At 37.0% G+C, this 21,306-nt stretch overlaps 1 protein-coding gene across 1 annotated transcript; it reads left to right on the forward strand.

Annotated features, from left to right (window-relative positions):
- Positions 1–10,748: 10,748 nt before the first annotated feature.
- Positions 10,749–20,927, forward strand: LOC100033011 (olfactory receptor 10R2-like). Its single transcript, XM_056814638.1, has 2 exons — positions 10,749–10,781; positions 19,962–20,927. The coding sequence occupies exons 1-2, from the start codon at positions 10,749–10,751 to the stop codon at positions 20,925–20,927; spliced, it is 999 nt and encodes a 332-aa protein (XP_056670616.1).
- Positions 20,928–21,306: the final 379 nt, after the last annotated feature.

Genomic DNA, 21,306 nt, shown 5'->3' on the forward strand with positions numbered 1-21,306 from the left:
TCTCCTTTGAATGACAGGCCATCAGTCTCAGCTACTTCAAGCTCCTGCTACAAACCATTCTCAATTTCTCACTTCTACACAGTGGAATAGATTTGGTACTCAACACACAGCAGTAAATGATCACAGTAACCTAAAGTTTGATGAACCCAAAGATCCAACCTTTGGAGATAACTATTTGAGAGAGAAAAATCTCCTGGGAAAATTAGAAAAGACTATGCAGAAGCTAGGCTAAAAGATCAACATCACACATTAGTTACCAAGATCAAATCAAAATGGACACATGATTTAGAAATAAAGGGTTATATCATAAATAAAATAGGGTAGCATGTAGTACAATTTACCCATAAAATTATGAATAAGGGGAAAATTTATAATCAAACAACACATAGAAAACATTACAAATGGTAAAATGAATGATTTTGGAACATGCCAAGTTTAAGTCTTCATACAAATAAAACCAATGTTTTCAAGATTAAAAGAGAAACAAAAAACTTGAAAAATAATTTATGGAAAATGTTTCTGAGAAAGGCTCCATTTCTCAAATATATAAAGAACTGGATCACATTTATAAGAATACAAGTCATTCTCTAATAAATGATCAAAGGATATGAATCCAATGAAGAAATTAAAACTATGTTTAGTCATATGAAAAAATGTTCCAAATCACTATTTTTGAAAAAAAATATTTTTTTTAGTTATATGTGGAAACAATTCGTAACAATTGTTATCTGAAATATTCTTTAAATTGTTATCTGACATATTCTTTAAAGACATATGGAACTGTGATGAGGGTACAGGATTTGGAGTGTCAAGTTTGAGTATCAATCAGTAGATTACTTTGGTTAGAACTTAAATTACATGGAACCATATACTGTGCGATAATACTGGAAACATAAAAGGAAGTTTGATTGTGAAGGGCTTGAAGTGTCAAGTTGAAAAGTTTGTATTTTATCTGATGGTCAAGAGAGAGCTATTGAGGGCTTTTGATTAGAGGATAATATGAACAAAGTGCTTAAGTCATTATTTTGACAGCTATTTAGAAAAAGGATTGGAGGAGAGAGACTATTAGGTGAATGATGATAATGATAAATTGCTTCTGCAGCAGCACCACAACAAACAATTGGTATAATAATAGCATTTATATAATACCTACTGTGGGCTAGGTACTGTGCTAGGCACATTAAAAGTATCATCTCATTTGATCCTCACAACAGAACTGGGTAGAAGGTGCTATTACTATGCTTATTATGCAATAGAAAATTAGTGCATATTAGAGATTAGATTAGGCATCTTTTATTGTTGTTTTAATTGACTACTGCATCTTTAGGAATCATCGTTTCTTAACCTATGTCAACAAATATAATTAGTTTGTTTTTATGCATAATTTTTGTTTTGCAGAATTTTAAGAAATCAGGAGTATATAAGACAATGTCTAATTTTCCATCTTTTTTCCCCTTTATTTTATTCCATTAACAAATTCACACAAAGATTTTCCAAAGTTACATGATTCATGTTGTCTCCCTCCCCTCTTCCCTTCCCACTCCTGGAGTTGACAAGCAATTCTCCTGGATTTTACACATGTTATTGTGTTACCACTCAAAACTTATTTCCTTATTATTCATTTTTGTGTATATGCAAATAAACAAGTGATAAATCATGTTTTCATCTGCATTTCTATTCCAACTATTCTTTCTCTAGAAGTGGATAGCATTCTTTTTCATAAGTGCCTTAGAATTGTCCTGGGTCATTGCATTGCTATTAATAATAAAGTCTATTACATTTGATCATCTTACAATATTTCAGTTATTGTGTATAATGTTCTACTGGTTCTGCTTATTTTACTCTGCATCAGTCCACGCAGGTCTTTCCAGTTCTCTATAGTATTCCATCACCATCATATAGGACAATTTGTTCAGCCATTCCCTGATAGAAGGACATCCCTTTAGTTTCCTTTATTTTTTTTTGACATCACAAAAAGCACAACTATGAATGGCCCTTTTCCATTTTTTATCCCTTTGGGATACAGACCTAATAGTAGTATTGTGGGATTAAAAGGTATGCATTCTTTTTTTTAACGTTATATTATTTGGTCATTTCCAAAAATTATTCATTGTAAACAAAGACCATTTTCTTTTCCTCCAACCCCCCACTCCTCTCCCATAGCCGACATGCGATTCCAATGGGTATCACATGTGTCCTTGATTCGAACCCACTTCCATGTTGTTGGTATTTGAATTAGAGTGTTCATTTAGGGTTTCTCCTCATTCATATCCCCTCAACCCCTGTAGTCAAGCAGTTGCTTTTCCTCGGTGTTTCTACTCCCACAGTTTGTCTTCTCATTGTGGATTGTGTTTTTTCTCCTGGATCCCTGCAGATTGTTCAGAGACATTGCATTGACACTAATGGAGAAGTCCATTACATTCTATTATACCACAGAGTATCAGTCTCTGTGTGCAATGTTTTCCTGGTTCTGCTCCTTTCGCAGATTTCTTTATCTGATAACTGCCTATTCATGTCCCTTGCCTATTTTTCAATTGGAGAATGGCTTGATTTTTTGTACAATTGATTTAGCTCTTTGTAAATTTGAGTAATTAAACCTTTGTCAGAGGTTTTTGTTAGGAAGATTGTTTCCCAATTTGTTGTTTCCCTTCTGATTTTAGTTACATTTGGTTTTGTTTGTACAAAAACTTTTTAATTTGATGTAGTCAAAATTATTTATTATACATTTTGTGACTCTTTCTAAGTCTTGCTTGGTTTTAAAATATTTAACTTCCCAAAGGTCTGACATGTATACTCTTCTGTGTTCACCTAATTTACTTATAGTTTCGTTCTTTTATGTTCAAGTCATTCACCCATTCTGAATCTATCTTGGTTTAGGGTGTGAGATGTTGATCTAAACCTAATCTCTCCCACACTGTCTTCCAATTTTTCCAGGAACTTTTATCAAAGAGTGGATTTTTGTCCCAAATACTGGGGTCTTTGGGTTTGTTATAGACTGTCTTGCTGAGGTCATTTACACCAAGTCTATTACACTGATCCTCCATTCTGTCTCTTAGCCAGTACAAAATTGTTTTGATGACCACTGCTTTATAGTATAGTTTGAGATCTGGGACAGCAAGTCCTCCTTCCATTGCATTTTTTTTCATTATTTCCCAGGATATCCTTGATCTCTTATTCTTCCAAATGAACTTAGTTATGGGTTTTTCTAATTCAGTAAAGAAGCATTTTGATAGTTCCATGGGTATGGCATGAAAGAAGTAAATTAATTTGGGTAGGATTGTCATTTTTATTATGTTAGCTTGTCCCACCCATGAGCAATCAATGTTTTTCCAATTGTTTAGATCTAGTTTTAACTGTGTGGAGTGTTTTGTAGTTATGCTCATATAGTTCCTGTGTTTGTCTCAGCAGATAATTTCCTAAGTATTTTATATTGTCTAGGGTATTTTAAATGGTATTTCCCTTTCTAATTCTTGCTGCTTAAATGGGTTAGAGATATATAGAAATGCTGATGACTTATGCAGGTTTATTTTGTATCCTGCAACTTTGCTAAAGTTGTTAATTATTTTGAGTAACTTTTTGGTTGATTCTCTAGGATTCCTTAAGTAAACCATCATATCATCCTCAAAGAGTGATAGCTTGGTCTCCTCATTGACAATTTTAATACCTTCAATTTCTTTTTCTTCTCTAATTGCTACTGCTAGTGTTTCTAGTACAATGTTAAATAATAGAGGTGATAATGGGCACCCTTCTTTGACTCCTGATCTTATTGGGCTTTGAGTTTATCCCCATTGCAGGTGATGTTTGCTGATGGTTTTAGATATATACTGTTTATTATTTTTAGGAAAGGCCCTTCTATTCCTATACTTTCTATTATTTTCAATAGGAATGGGTTTTGTATTTGATCAAAGGCTTTTTCTGTGTCTATTGAAATAATCATGTGATTTTTGTTGGTTTGCTTGTTAATATGGTCAATTATGTGGATGGTTTTCCTAATATTGAAACATCCTTGCATTCCTGGTATGAATCCTGCCTCATCATAGTGGATGACCCTTGTGATGACTTGCTGGAGTCTTTTTGCTACTGTCCTATTTAAGATTTCTGCATCTATATTCATTAGGGAGATTGGTCTATAGTTTTCCTCCTCTGTTTTTACCTGCCAGGATTTGGGATCAATACCATGTTTGTGTCAAAAAATCAATTTGGTAGAACTCCTTATTGGCTTATTCTGTCAAATAGTTTGTTTAATATTGGGATTAGTTGTTCTTTGAATGTTTGATAGAATTCCTTTGTGAAACTATCCAATCATGGGGATTTTTTTTAGGGAGTCCTTTGATAGCTTGTTCATTTTCTTTTTCTGATGTGGGATTATTTAGGTAATTTATGTCTTCCTCTTTTATTCTATGCAATTTATATTTTTGTAAGTATTCATCTATATCACCTAGATTGTCATATTTGTTGCCATATGATTGGGCATAGTAGTTTTTAATGAATGCCTTAATTTCCTCTTCATTAGAGGTATGGTCTCCTTTTTCATCTTGGATACTGTCAATTTGGTTTTTTTATTTCCTTTTTTTAATTAGACTGACTAGTACTTTGTCTATTTTATTTGTTTTTTCAAAGTACCAGCTTCTAGCCTTATTTATTAAATCAAAAGTTCTTTGACTTTCAATTTTATTAATTTCTCCTTTGTGTTTTAGAGTCTCTAATTTAGTCTTCAGCTAAGGATTTTTAATTTGTTTGCTTTCTAATTTTTTAATTTGCATGCCCAATTCATTGACCTCTGCCCTTTTTAATATTTTACTATTAAACTCAAGGATATAGATTTCCCACCTGAGTACTGCTTTGGTTGCATCCCATAGGTTTTGAAAGGATGTCTCATCATTGTCATTTTCTTCAATGAAGTTATTATTTGTTTCTATGATTTGTTCTTTAACTAACTGGTTTTGGAGAATATATCTAAAACCATCAACTAATATCATCTGCAATGGGGATAAACTAGATGCATTCCCAATAAGATCAGGAGTGAAACAAGGATGCCCATTATCACCTCTACTATTTGACATTGTACTAGAAACACTAGCAGTAGCAATGAGAGAAGAAAAAGAAATTGAATGCATCAAAATAGGCAAGGAGGAGACCAAGTTATCACTCTTTGCAGAAGACATGATGGTCTACTTAAAGAATCCTAGATATTCAACCAAAAAGCTAATCAAAATAATCAACAACTTTAGCAAATTTGCAGGATACAAAATAAACCAACATAAGTCATCAGCTTTTCTATAGATCTCCAACACAGCTCAGCAGCAAGAACTAGAAAGAGAAATCCCATTCAAAATCACCTTAGACAAAATAAAATACCTAAGAATCTATCTCCCAAGACAAACACAGGAACTATACGAAAACAACTACAAAACACTCTCCACATAACTAAAACTAGCCTTGAGCAATTGGAAAAACATTAACTGCTCATGGGTAGGATGAGCCAATATAATAAAAATGACCATCCTACCCAAACTTATTTATCTATTTAGTGCCATACCCATTGAACTACCAAAATATTTCTTTACTGATTTAGAAAAAACCATAACAAAATTCATCTGGAATAACAAAAGATCAAGGATATCCAGGGAAATAATGAAAAAAAAAACACAAATGATGGGGGCCTTGCAGTCCCAGACCTTAAACTATATTACAAAGCAGCAGTCATCAAAACAATTTGGTACTGGTTAAGAGACAGAAAGGAAGATCAGTGGAATAGACTGCGGGAAAGTGACCTCAGCAAGACAGTATACGATAAACCCAAAGATCCCAGCCTTTGGGACAAAAATCCACTATTTGATAAAAACTGCTGGGAAAACTGCTCACACCCTACACCAAGATAAATTCAAAATAGTTGAATGACTTAAACATAAAAAAGGAAACCATAAATAAATTGGGTAAATAGTATACATGTCAGACCTTTGGGAGGGGAAAGACTTTAAAACCAAGCAAGACATAGAAAGAATCACAAAATGTAAAATAAATAATTTTGACTACATCAAATTAAAAAGCTTTAGTACAAACAAAACCGATGTAACTAAAATCAGAAGGAAAACAACAAATTGGGAAAAAAATCTTCATAGAAACCTATGACAAAGGTTTAATTACTCAAATTTATAAAGAGCTACATCAATTGTACAAAAAATCAAGCCATTTTTAAATTGATAAATGGGCAAGGGACATGAACAGGCAGTTCTCAGCCAAAGAAATCAAAACTATTAATAAGCACATGAAAAAGTATTCTATATCTCTTATAATCAGAGAGATGCAAATCAAAACAACTCTGAGGTATCACCTTACACCAAGCAGATTGGCTAACATGATAGCAAAGGAAAGTAATGAATGCTGGAGGGGATGTGGCAAAGTAGGGACATTAATTCATTGCTGGTGGAGTTGTGAACTGATCCAACCATTTTGGAGGGCAATTTGGAACTATGCCCAAAGGGTGACAAAAGAATATCTACCCTTTGATCCAGCCATAGCACTGCTGGGTCTGTACCCCCAAAGAGATAATGGACACAAAGACTTGTACAAAAATATTCATAGCTGTGCTCTTTGTGGTGGCCAAAAATTGGAAAACAAGGGGATGCCCATCAATTGGGGAATGGCTGAGCAAATTGTGGTATATGTTGGTGATGGAATACTATTGTGCTAAAAGGAATAATAAAGTGGAGGAATTCCATGGAGACTGGAACAACCTCCAGGAAGTGATGCAGAGCGAGAGGAGCAGAACCAGGAGAACATTGTACACAGAGACTAATACACTGTAGTATAATCGAACGTAATGGACTTCTCCATTAGTGGCGGTGTAATGTCCCTGAACAATCTGCAGGGATCCAGCAGAAAAAACACCATTCATAAGCAGAGGATAATCTGTGGGAGTAGAAACACCGAGGAAAAGCAACTGCCTGACTACAACGGTTGAGGGGACATGACAGAGGAGAGACTCTAATGCAAATATTAACAACATAGCAATGGGTTCGAATCAAGAACACATGTAATACCCAGTGGAATCACGCGTCGGCTACGGGGGTAAGGGGGGAGGAAAAGAAAATGATCTTTGTCTTTAATGAATAATACTCAGTAATGAACAAATAAAATATTATAAAATTTAAAAAAAAGAAAAAAGATCTTGCTACATATCTTCTTTTTAGGATTTCTTAGCATAAATGAGTAGTGTATTTTTACAAAGCCTTTTCCCCTCTGCAACTATTAAAATAATTATGGACTTGGAGTTAGGAAGACTTGAATTCCAATCTTGCCATATACACTTGCTAGCTATGTGACCTTAAGCACATCAATTAACCTTGATTTGCCTCAGTTTCTTCAATTATAAAAATAGAGATAATAGCACCTATTTGGTAGCACACTACAAATTTAGTGTGAGGATAATATGATGAAATATTTATAAAAAACATAAAGATATTACAAATTCTATTATTATTATTATTTTATTTTGATATTTTTTGTTTTTAGTATCATTAACTATGTTGTTTGTTTTCCTAATATTATACTACCTTATCATCTGGTATAAATACAATTTTATTACAATGAAAGATTGTTTGGATGAATCACTATATTGTTTGAAGGATTTTATTGAAAAAATTAATCAGTACTCATTAATAATATTGGTCTATAATCCCCCTTCTTTGATTTAAACTTCCCTAATTTGTGTTAAATTTATATCTATCCTGTAAAAGGAATGAAGTATCCCAAATTTTGACAGCAATTTGTGTAGGACTAGTACTAATTGCTCTTTATAAGTTTGATAGAATTGTGAATCCAAGAGGACTCATTACTCTACTCAATGACATACTCTCTCCCATCCCAATCAACACCTTTCCCAGGTTATTTACTCATGACTAGAATGTACCCCATACTTACATCCCCCTTCCTATTTCAATAAAATAAATCACACTTTTGACCATCACTCCGCCCTCAATCTCTCCAAAGTAGAATATAAATTCCAGGGAAATTATTTTTTATTATTTTTATTTTTTGTATTTGCAGTCACAGTGCCTAACACAGGCCTTAGGATATTTTAGGTATTTAATAAATGCTAGTTGAATTAAATTATACACTGAAAGTCAACAAAACCTGGATAAAAAATAATGATCAGTATTAGCAATCTCTAAAGTACAAAAATAGTAACTCTTATGCTCTCATTTTCTATCACTCTATTAGGCAATTTTCTTTAACCTGCTTCTTTCTGACACAAATCATTCAGTGTATACATTACTAAGTCTCTCTCTCCCTGAACAACAGGTTTAGCTTTCTTTCATGAGGGTACTTGTGAACCTCCACTGGCCTCCCTTGGATGGAGTGCCTCTGCCTCTTCTGCCCATCACTTCTGCCTACCCACCATAGCTTTTCTGAAATGAACTGAGACTGAAGAGGAGGTTGTAGAGACAAGTTAGCTGGGCGAGATGTCTGAGGCCACTTTGGAAATCTGCCTACTGCTACCTATGTAGCTAATTTTCCTAAAGACTTCCCTTTTCAACTCTCCATCTCAACATACAGGCACTAGAGTTCCCTGAAGCTAGAAAAAAAAAACTGAAAAAGCAATTTTTGGTATCATTGTGCAAACTCACTTTAGACATACCCACTTCACTCTGCTGAATAGTTGCTCATTATTGCTATCTTTGCAGAGTGTCTTCAGCTATTTCTAACTAACTCTATTTATCTATTAAAGAGTCATTTCTTTCAGGCTAGAAGGTACCTTCAATGTCAAAGAATATGACTTCCACATTTTACAGATGAGTAAACTGAGATCCAGAAAGTTTAAGTGATTTGCTAAAGGCCACACAGTTAGTTCAGGCTAGGGGATGGGATTAGATCCTGGGTCATTCTGATTCCAACTTCAGTGCTAAATTCTCTATGTTCAGTTACCACTAAAAGGAAAACTATAGAAATAGAGATGAGGATTGTGCTGGCCAGCCCAGGATCTCATAATTTGAGAAAGTAGTAACGAGAAGACAGGAGAATATTATAGGGAATTGGCAGCTGTGTTGTCTGCACACACAGTACTCAGTAAGTCAGTTCCCTAGTGAGAACCAAAGAAACCCAGGAGAAGAAACCAAGAAATTCTCCAAGTATTGTTTTTCTCAATTTGAAGACCGAGCTTTGGTGTTCCTTGTCCTAGTCTTGGTTGTCTCCTCTTAATACTAGTCACTAATTAGGGAAAGGAAGGATCTGGGTCATAATGACTCCCCAGGGTCACAGTAACACACAATTACTGAACAGGGTGTGGGAATAACTCTTGACAAAAAAGAGAAAGGAAAACAACTTTGATGATGCTCTTCGGGATGCCTGTTTAGAGCAATGTCTATGAAGAGGAGGCTGTTCGGGGAATGACACTGTTCAAGGGAGTGAGGTGAGAACAGAATAACACAAAGAGCTAGAAGGAGGTAAATTTCTTTCATTCATCTAAAGATTTATGAAGATGACAGGGGGGAAGCAGAAGAGCTGGAGAGTGCCAATAGTTCTGAAAATTTTACTTGGGAGTGTTCTAGAGGAGAAAGGGAAATATACTCAGGAGTCTCTGAAACCAAATACCTGCTTAGCTAGAAGTCTTGGGGTTATTTTTCTGGGAATGAAGTAGAACATATTGTTTGTTGATTATTTGAGAGACTTTAACTCACATTGAAACTTGACAACAATTAATAAATAGAAAAAAATTGTTTCATGACTCAAAGGTGGGTTTTTTTTCTATTTCATGGATGACCCACACTTCCATGAATCAGGGCCTATTTGTCTTCAGTCTTCAGGTGGGTGATGATAATAAGTTAAGTAGATAGGGAGGTAATGAGTTAAGTTCCTGAAAAAAAGCAAGCTGCTAATGGAAATGAGGTAATGGGGAAAAGGAAAATAACGAGTATAAGGCTTAGGGAGAAAGACAGTAGAGGATCAGCTTAGAATAAATGCAAATGTGACTATGTTGAAATGGTCATGGAGAGGTAGTTTCCAACCCATTTTTATTTACTTCTAGCTTTGTGAGTCCCTTGAAAATTTTCTACTGGAGAACTTTGTCTCTTTCTACCTTACTTGCCCCTCTGTATCATACAAAATCTTTCAGTCCCCTTTTTAAAATTCAATCTCTTCTCTCCAAAACTTTTTAAAATCGCTCCATAGACTCTCATTGCCCTCCAAAGTCAAAGAACGAATCTGTTTTTCAGACCTTAAGTATGTATTAAGTGTGTGTTAGTGGCATGAGTTTAGAAAATTTCCAATATGGTAGAATCTCACCATTGAAGCAAATTGACAACAGGTCTATGAATTAAAGCCTTAGACAATTCCCTTGAGTCACTAAGCAACTTGTCCTTGGCATATGGCTAGTTGGCATTCATTGTTGCTAGTTGGTACTTGGAATCCATAACTGCATAGAAAGTCCTACATATCCTATGAGATATTCCAATATCTTTCCAAAACATATCTCTTTGAGTAAGACTCCCTAGGTCCATGTGAATGGCAATGGAATTTTCAAGTTCCTGTGAACTGCATTTTCCCCAGGAATTCTCTCAACCATAGTCACACTTCAATGCCAAAAAAAATGATCTCAGAGATCAAATATGTTATTGAAAAAATAAAAACCACATTCATGAAAATAATGCTGAAGTAATTTTGTAACATGACTGTTTTGATCTAGAAAGACTTGTGGCCATTGGATATCACTTTCCTGTTTAAATCTGGGAATGAATCTACCACAGACAATGTCAGAGATGAAGACCCAGATCACTACTGAGGTAAGGGAGCCCAAAGGTTAGAAAAAAATCTTGGTAGTACTTGATTCATCAACCTGTCTTTCAGTCAGTCTCTTGGTCATTCAGTCAGCACAATATGGATGTTACCTTCTTTTTGCACAGAACATTGTGGCACCAGTGTGACTCAATAAACAAGTGTGGTCCCAGAAGTAAGAGTTATCAAACTAGATCTGCCTATTCCCAGTTGCCTTAACTTAGGGAAGGATTGTACTCTCTTAGGACCTCAATTTCCTTATCTGTACATTGGGAGAAATAACACCTTATAGAATGACAATTAATGAATAGAACTGAAAGTGCTTTGAAAAATCTTTCAAGTACTATATCAATTTAAGCATTCTATTTTTCCAGTATTAGGGGCAATGGTAGAAGAAACAACATAAATAGAAGATTTATTCCCTATCTTTGGAGAGTTTATAATGTACTTGAAGGGATACTCTCCTGTGCATGGAAGTGATGAAGGAAGGAAGGAAGGAAGGAAGGAAGGAAGGAAGGAAGGAAGGAAGGAAGGAAGGAAGGAAGGAAGGAAGGAAGGAAGGAAGGAAGGAAGGAAGGAAGGAAGGAAGGAAGGAAGGAAGGAGGGAGGGAGGGAGGGAGGGAGGGAGGGAAGGAAGGGAAGGAAGGAAGGAAGGAAGGAAGGAAGGAAGGAAGGAAGGAAGGAAGGAGGGAAGGAAGGAGGGAGGGAGGGAGGGAGGGAGGGAGGGAAGGAAGGGAAGGAAGGAAGAAAGGAAGGAAGAAGGAAGGAAGGAAGGAAGGAAGGAAGGAAGGAAGGAAGGAAGGAAGGAAAGAAGGAAGGAAGGAGGGAAGGAGGGAAGGAGGGAAGGAGGGAGGGAGGGAGGGAGGGAGGGAGGGAAGGAAGGGAAGGAAGGAAGGAAGGAAGGAAGGAAGGAAGGAAGGAAGGAAGGAAGGAAGGAAGGAAGGAAGGAAGGAAGGAAGGAAGGAAGGAAGGAAGGAAGGAAGGAAGGAAGGAAGGAAGGAAGGGAGGAAGGGAGGGAGGGAAGGAAGAAAAGAAGGAAGGAAGGAAGGAAGGAAGGAAGGAAGGAAGGAAGGGAGGGAGGGAGGGAGGGAGGGAGGGAGGGAGGGAGGGAGGGAAGGAAGGAAGGAAGGAAGGAAGGAAGGATGGAAGGAAGGAAGGAAGGAAGGAAGGAAGGAAGGAAGGATGGAAGGAAGGAAGGAAGGAAGGAAGGAAAGAAACAAGTAATTGTTAAACACCTGCTATGTGTCATGTAGTATCCTAAATACATTATTATTTTTACCTCAGGCATACAAGGAAAGAGGGCCATTGGTTCTTTCCACCTTAGATTGGCATCTTCACCCTGTGTATCAAAGAGAGAAGTGAAATGGAGAATCTGAGGTAGAGAGTGGTTAAGAGATTTGCCCAAAGTCACCCAGCCAATAAGTAGGACATCTAGAATTCAAATCCAAGTATTATCCTTCGAGATACATCATTCTTGCCACCACATCACCCTGATTTTTAGTAAGTCTTCATACAGAATCTGACTGTTACTTAAAATAATCAATTCAGGACCTCACAAAGACAGATGCTACTCTTAGTCCTCAACAGAATAAATAGAATCTAGTAAAAGGATTAATTTTTTGAGCCAACTTATAAAAAATCACACCAATGGGACTACATTTTGTATGTTCAATGGAAAGGGGAAAAATGAAAATCAGAATAGGTCAAATTAATAGTATATAGAATGCTTCTTTTATTGCTATTTATCTATAGTATAGTAGATAAAGAGTTGAGTTCTGATCCTGGAAATCTTGTTTTGAAGTCCTCTCTCTGACACTAAATAGCTGAGCAATCTTGAGCAAATCACCTAAGCTTTCAACACTAGGCAACTTTCCAAAAAAAGTTACTTAAAAGGTCATGATCCAGTTCTTCACTAGTTCCTTAAGCCAATAAAGCCATAGTATAATAATGGAAAAAGAAAGACTGTTCAAGTGAGAACAGGAAATACACGAAGTATATGAATAAGGAATTGTCAAGAGAGAAGTTGAGGCAGGATATATAGATTGGAGAATTATCAGCACACAGATGGTAATTAAATCCATGGAAAATGATGAAAGTGATAAGTAAAGTAACATAGAGGGAGGAGAGAAGAGGTAGCAGGAATCTTGAAGGATACTTTAAGTTAAAAGGTTGTGGTCTGCCAGAGGATCTATAAGTGAAGACTGAGATGAAAAGGTCAGGAGGGCAACTAGAAATGACGGTGACCATCTGATGACTAAGAATTAAAATGAGACAGTACAAATTCTTCTACTTCAAGTCAACAAACAATTATTAAATACCTATTTTCTGCAAGGTATTGTACATTTGGGCATTAGGGATTAAATTTATTTTTAATTCAGTGCTATCAGACATAAAATGCGATATGCCTTCCCACTGAAGTCACTCCACAACTCTTAATTTATCCTGTTAAAGGTTGTTTGCTTAATATCTCCCTCTTGTCCACATTAGACTGAGTTCCTTGAAAACAAAGCCTTTTGGGGACTTTCTTTGAACCCTAGCCCTTAGAACAGTCTCTGATACACAGCTGGCACTTATTAACTGCTAGTTGACTTGACTTGATATATACAAATAAATCCAATACAACTAGCATGTGAAAAGTTAAAGTAACTATTTTAACAATGTTCTCAAAGCAGCTGAGAGTGAAGATTCCATTTCTATCAGGGGATTGTAAGACTTCATGGAGAAAATAGCACCTGAACTAATCAAATCTGGAAAGAAGAGGAGAATTTGAACTGCTAGAGACATAGGAAAGAATTCTAGTTGAGGTTGGGGATAGCAATGTGAGTGTGTGATTGTGTGTGTGTATTTGTGTGTGTGTGTGTGTGTGTGTGTGTGTGTGAGTGAGTGTTGTGAGTGTGTGTGCACTGAGTTCAAGAAGAGTAGAACAGAACTGGAAAGCAAGTGAATAACCCAGTATTACTAGAATATAGACTAAATAAAAGGAAGTGTAATAAATAGGGCTTGACAAATGAGTTGGCTCTAGATTGATTGTGAAGTATTGTATTAAATGATGGGCTAAGGTGCCCCTCATTTATCTTAGGACCAAGTAGGTGGCAAAGTGAATGGGACTCTGGATCTGGAATCAGGAGGAACTAAGCTAAAATCAGGGCCTACCTCACAGGATTTTTGTGAGCATCATATGAAATAGTATTGTAAACCACATAGCAAAGTGTCTGATACATTAAATGAATTATATACATGTTAGCTATTTTCATCATCATCACTAAAGATCTACTAAAGGTTGATAAGCAAGGGAATGACATGGTCGAATAACAGAATTCTAGGTTTGGATTCAGAAAAATGTGGGTTCAAATCCTGTTTCTGTCCCTTATTCTCTATGTAATTATGTTGAAGTTACTCCTCCAAGTCCCCAGTAGCTCACTGGGACTTACCATAAGCCATGAGAAAATTGGAATCTGGTGGGTTGATGATCTTAAAACAGGAATTCCCCAGACTTACTGAGATCAATGATCCTACAAAATTTAAAATATATATATATAAATATACATATATATCATCATATATACTATATATACATATATACAAGTGAACAAAATGAGCAAGGAAACCCCAGGTCAAGATGTAATCTAAATAATTACATTTTTCAAAAGAAAAAATAGGAACTTTAGTAAAATAACAGAATAATTGTTCTATGTCATTTTCTGGATTTCATTCTGTTGGGCACTCCATGTATATATGTATATAGTCTCTTTTTTCTGGTGGCTTTAAGGATTTTCTTTATCAATGTAATTCTGAAGTTTGATGATGGGCTGTACTGAACTGAATTTTCAATTTCTATGAAGTTAAATGGTTAGCATCTGTGGATTGTATTTATTTTTATAGTCAAGAATGTATCAAATGTTTACTGTATTAAACTCTGTACTAATTGCTGGGAATATATAAAGATAAAATGAAAACAAAACAAAATTGTCCTTTTCTTCAAAGAGCTCACATTCTAATGGGGGAGGCAGCTTATGAATAACTGCATATATATATATATGTGTGTGTGTGTATTTATATGTATATATAGTAGATATGCATGTATAGTATACTATATATGTGCATATATAGTAGATGAAAGGAATTCTCAGCTGGGAAGGTGCTAGCAGTGAGCAGGACTAGAAAGGTCTCCTGAAGATGGTGGGATTTGACCTGACTCAAAGATAGTCAGGAGAACTGAGTTGGAGGAAAGGAAGAAGTGAATTTTAGTGATGAGAGCGAAGCAGGGCTAAGGCAGTACTGGGTTTATTGTGGTGGTGGTGGTGGTGGTGGTATTTTGTTTCTTCCTGAAGAAAATAGAGAGGCCCGTGTAACTGGTCATTGAGTGCATGGAGGAAAGCAATGGCTAAGAAGCCTGGAAAGGGAGTAAGAGGTCAGGTTACGAAGGTTATGCCAAACAGAAGACATTGTCTTTAACTTTGAAGGCAACCATGTGTTTTATTAAAAGTAAATTGACATGGGTATATTTATAGTTAAATAAAAATAATTTTGGAAGTTAAGGGGAAGATGTATATTTGTTGTTTCATTTTTTTACATTCTGGATAGTTTTTTTGAATAATTGGGATATAGTAATTAGATTGTTTTCTAGTTTACATTCTCCTGAACCTCAAAGCTTTCGAAGATGCTGGAATTATTCAGAGAAAGGATGGTTGTATCTGAAGTCAGAGGTCTTAGATTTAAATCCTAGTTCTGCATTTTATTACCTGTGTGACACTAGCCGCAATATTTTTTTCTATTATTTTTTTTTCCTTTTAGCTCTGATTATATGGGGCCTGGAGCATCTAGGTGGAATAGTGAATAGACTGCTGGTTGTGGAGTATGGAAGACTTGATTTCAAATCCATCCTCAGACATTAGCTGTATGACCCTGGGCAAGTCACTTAACCCTATTTGCCTCAATTTCTTCATCTATAAAATAAGCTCAAGAAGAAAATAGCAAACCATTACAGTGAAATTCCCCAGAAGAGGTCACATAGAGTCAAATATGAATGAAATGGTTAAATAACATATGTGAAGCCTAAGGTCTTTAACTTATTTGCTTTGACCATCTTTCTGTAAGTCCTAAATTTTCTATGAAGTCAGAACAGGCCCCAGGCAGATGTGGGCAGATACCTTGGACAAGATGATATCAATATGAAGTAGGGACAAAATTGTGAAACCATTGGTTATTCATTTTGTTGTAGCACCATCAGATAACCTCTAGGACTTCTCCTTGCCCTCATTCAAAACAAAGGTTCAGTGGAGTCTTTGAGAATTATAGACTTTGGTAAACTATGTTATGCCAGAAATTGAGAGCCATATAAGATCATTGTACACCAAAGCATAATCTCTTTGAGGAAAGTCAACATGGTTCCATATGAAGAAGAGAAGGAAACAAGCATTTATTAAGCACCTACCATATGTCAGATTCTGTGTGAAGTACTTTACAAATATCTCATTTGATCTTCACAACAACATTATGAGAAAGATATTATTATGGTTTCCATTTTACAGTCAAGGAAATTGAGGCAAGTAGAAGTTAAGTAACATGGACAAGATCACACAACTATTAAGAGTTTGAGGCTTGGTTTGAATTAATGATTTCCTGAATCAAGGTGCAGTACTCTACCCACTGTATCACATACTTGAAAAAAATTGAAAATTCTATTATTATTCTAAGAAGGAGTTTATAAAGATATTCTTAAGGACGATCTTTTCTGTATAATTTATTTGAAATTTTGGAAATCATTTGACACAATTCTATGTCAAAGGAAATAACATTACACTAAAGGGAATGAAAAAAAGTTTGGACAAGTACAGGGAGATATCTAAATTGAAAATAGGAAACATTAATATTTTTTTGGAAGAAGTAGGAAAAGTGGGGCTCCCCAGGGATTCATGCTAGGTTGGTTCTAAATGAATGTTTTCATCAGTGATTAGAGTAAGGAAAAGATACCGAAATCTACAAGTTGGTAGTTCGTTGTTTTCTTATGTCACAAAATACTAATGGGTTGTCAATAGAGGTGAGAATAACCTCTTACCTGGGGCATGCTTAGAAAAATGACATGAGCTTCATAAGCAGGAGATTTAGATATCAGATGCCAAAACATTTGACAAAGGTAGGAAAGGTAGGAAAACGCAACAGAGCGCAGAGAATTAGTAGCTGTAGTTGGAAGTTGAGAGGTTTTTTTGGAATAAGTAAGAATGAGTTTCTTAAAATTCAGACACTGATACACTTTTGGTACAACTATGAACTTATATATAACAATTCTGGAGATCAATGTAGAACCATGCCCAAAAGGCCCTAAAATTATGTCTTGTAGATCTGTCTCCCAAAGAGATCAAAGAAAAAGGAAGTGGATGCATATGTACAAGAATATTTGCAGCACTTCTTTTAGTAGTGGCAAAGAACTGGAACCTGAAGGAACCCATTCACGTTCAAGGTTATGATTGTCATTTGTGGACTCCCTGGCATTTTGATAACCTTCCCTAATTCTAACCTTTTCTTCTTCGGCTCTACCTTTTAGTCCAGTGATTCACTTTGAATCAGTCCCCCTTGTCCCCTCCCTTAATGTTTCCCTTTTTAGTCCCTCCCTTTTGTTCCCACCCCTCCCCCCTCTCTTTCCCTCCCTTTTTGTTCTCCCTCTCTCCCTCCCCCCCTTGGTTTTCCCTTCTTCCTACCCTTGTTGGGTAAGATAGAATTCAAGATCCCAATAGATCTGGATGTTTTTCCCTCTCAGAGTTGATTTCCCTGAGATTAAGGTTTAAGTAAAAAAACCTCTCTTCCTCTCCTTCTTATAGGAGTTTTCTTCCCCTCCCCTTCCCATTTGAATCTTTGTGTGAAAAAGATTATTCTATTTGGTCTTTCTTTACCCCCTATTTATACATTACATTTTCCCCACATGTTAGTATACGTAGATTGATAGAGATGTAGTCCTTATAGAAGAGAGTTTGAGTAAAAAAAGAAGATAACATTTTTCCCCTTTCCTTAATATTTACCTTTTCAGGTATTCCTTGCTCTTTGTTTTTCGGTATCAAACTTTCCACAGAGCTCTGGTCTTTTCTTTGCAAAAAGTTGGAAGTCTTCTATATTGTTGAATGCCCATATTTTCCCTTGGAAGTATATAGTCAGTTTTGCTGGGTAGCTGATTCTTGGTTGAAGACCCAGCTCTCTTGCCTTTCTGAAGATCATGTTCTATGCCTTATGATCATTCAGAGTAGAACTTGCAAGGTCTTGTGTGACCCTGATTGGCATTCTTTTATATCTAAATTGTCTTTTTCTGGCTTCCTGTAGGATTTTTTCTTTTGTTTGAGAGCTTTGGAATTTGGCAATTACATTCCTGGGAGTTGTCTTTTGGGGGTTTAGTGTAGAAGGTGTTCTGTGAGCTCTGTCAGTGGCTGTATTACCCCCTCGTTCTAGAATCTCTGGGCAATTTTCTTTGATTATATCTTGTATCACAATGTCGAGTTTGGAGTTTATTTCTGGCTTTTCTGGAAGTCCAATTATTCTTAAATTATCTCTTCTCCCTCTATTTTCCAGATCTGTCACCTTGTTGGTGAGATATTTTATGTTCTCTTCTAATTTCTTGGTATTTTGGCTTTGCTTTATTAATTCTTGCTCTTTTACATGATCGTTGTCTTCCAGCTGCCTGATTCTGGCCTTTAAAGCCTGGCTTTCCTTTTCAGTTTCATCACACCGGTTTTGTAGATGCGTGAATTTCTTTTGCATTATTTCCAACTTTTCCTCCCAGAAGGCTTCCATCTTTTTGGTCATTTCTGATTCAAATTCTTCATGTGTTTGTGGAGAGTTTCTATTTCCTTTGGAAGATTTCGAAGCATTTTCTTGCATATCGTCTTCTATCTCCTCTATATTTTGTATTTTGGTTCCATAGAATGTGTCCAAAGTCGCCCCCTTCTTCTTATTTTTCTTGGGATTTTGGGGCTTCTGTGCTTCTGTGGAGTTTGCCATCTCTGAATGTGGACGATTAGCTTTTCTTATCTCTGTCTGGGGTTCAGAGGCTTTAGTCCTGGGCAGATTGTTGGTTCTATGAGCTTTCCCTGGGTTAAATTGAGTATGGGCAATGACTTTCACTGGAACAGGAATGGAAGGGTCGGACCAGGGGGCCACACTCTCCCCCGGTTCTCTCTGCTTCCCTGCTGCTAAGGTGCCCGCTCAACTGGACTGGGTCGGGTTGCTTTCCGGAAGTTGCCTTCAGAATAGCTGGCCATGAGGCTGTTGTGTCAGCCCTGAGGGTTGCTATTGTTTCAGACAACCCTGCTCTCTGCCGGGGGTATGGGCTGCGGCTTCCGGGAGCTCTGAGGGCAGGGACTTTCACTGAGACTCAGATAGAAGGCCCTGAGGGTTGCTGTTGTTTCAGAAGACCCTGCTCTCTAAGCGGGGCGGGGCTGCGGCTTCCTGGAGCCTTGGACTCTGTGCTCCTACCCCTTAGGTCGGAGTGATCTCGGGTTCTGGCTTTTGAGGGGGGCCGTAACTTTTGATCCAGGTCCAGGTCCAGGAGGAGGATTCCCAGGGTCTGTGCTGTTGATCGTTTTGAATTTCGGCCCCCTAGGAGCCTATAGTTTCAGATCGGTCGGGAAGGGTTTTCCGGAGATCTGAAATTTAGCTTTCTCTAAGCCGCCATCTTGACTGGAAGTCCTCTCCACCTCTTTTAATGGATAAGAAAACTAAGGCAAACAGAGTTATGTACCTTGCCCAAATTCACAGCTAGTAAGTGTCTGAGGGCAGATTTTAAATCATGACGATGAGTCTTTCTGACTCTAGGCCTGGTCATCTATCCATTGAGCCATCTAGTTGGCCTAAACCCTCAGATGCAAGATAATAGCAAACCTGCTTCTCCTTTTAAGATGAAATATCCTTGGTTGCTTTGAACAATGTTCTGATGGACTGACTTAAAACTTCTCAGAATCTTGGCCATTTTCTTGTGAATATGACCCACAAATTTACCAAAATCCTTCCCTCTGATAATTCAAATAATTCATGCTATATTGTACTCTGAGTCAACCTCTTTTAATCTTCCCTCTTTCACCTTCTAACAAAATATGTATTGAACAAATCCAGGGTAAAAATAATTGCTAGATCATTCATAAAAAAGGAATAAAGCCCCGTTTCCTCAGTGTATGAATATGAGACTTTTTCTTCCTTCACTCTAGGTCATTCCCTGGAAACAGCTTCCTTTGGAGAACTTCACCATGGTCACTGAATTCCTGTTGCTGGGCTTTTCTAACCTCAACAAAATGCAGTTTGTTCTCTTTGGTGTCATTCTCTGCCTCTACCTGATCATTCTGAGTGGAAACATCACTGTTATCACTACAATCTGCCTGGAGCACAGCCTCCATACTCCTATGTACTTTTTCTTGAGTGTCCTTTCTGTCTCTGAGACATTCTACACTTTTGTCATCCTACCCAAGATGCTCCTCAACCTCTTATCTGTGCTCAGGACAATATCCTTCACCAGTTGTGCTGTCCAAATGTTCTTCTTTCTTGGTTTTGCCACCACCAACTGCCTATTGTTGGGTGTGATGGGTTATGACCGCTACACTGCCATCTGTCACCCTCTGCGCTACCCAGTCCTCATGAGCTGGTGGATCTGCAAGTTGATGGCAACCACTTGCGGTGTGAGTGGCTTTCTGTTTTCAATGATAGGAACGTTTTTGGTCTTCACCCTCCCCTTCTGCAACTCCAACAAAATTAATCACTATTTCTGTGACATTGCACCTGTCATTCGTCTTGCCTGTGGGGACCCCTATATCAATGAAGCAATTATATTCTTTGGTGGAGTTGTGGCACTTGTTGTACCTTGGATGTTCATCTGTATCACCTATGGCTTCATTATCAGAACTATCCTGAGGATCCCATCAACTGAAGGGAAAAAGAAAGCCTTTTCCACCTGTGCTTCCCACCTCACAGTGGTTGTAGTCCACTATGGATGTGCATCTTTTGTCTACTTGAGGCCCTCATCCAGGCATACATCTGACAAGGACAAACTGGTGACTGTGACTTACACCATCTTCACTCCTCTATTGAATCCTATGGTTTACACACTCAGAAACAGGGAAGTTCGGGTAGCCATTCAGAAGGTGATGAACTGGAGAGGATTTTCTCCTAAAGTCATATAACACAGATATAGACTTATATGCAAAAATCTATAAGCTACACCTATAGTCATAGATATGGTTCAGGTGCTATTGTCTGGGCTTGATGCTTCTCAAACCTATTTAGAATTTTCATCCTCTGGCCAGTTGCTACAAGTAGGTCAAGTACCAGGAAAAGGTGTACCACATATTATCAGATCTACTATGGGAAGAAATGTATTCTACCACCTAATTGTCCACTAGATTTAGAAAGATCTTAGAATAGTCTTTAAAAATACCCTTACCTTCCCTCTTGGAATCAATATTATGTATTGGTTCCATGACAGAAGAGCAGTAAGGACTAGACAATGAGGTTTAAGACTTACCGAGGATTACACAGCCAGGAATTGTCTCAGGCTAGATT

Source organism: Monodelphis domestica, chromosome 2 (genome assembly GCF_027887165.1).
Source record: "Monodelphis domestica isolate mMonDom1 chromosome 2, mMonDom1.pri, whole genome shotgun sequence".
NCBI classification, from domain to species: Eukaryota; Metazoa; Chordata; class Mammalia; order Didelphimorphia; family Didelphidae; genus Monodelphis; species Monodelphis domestica.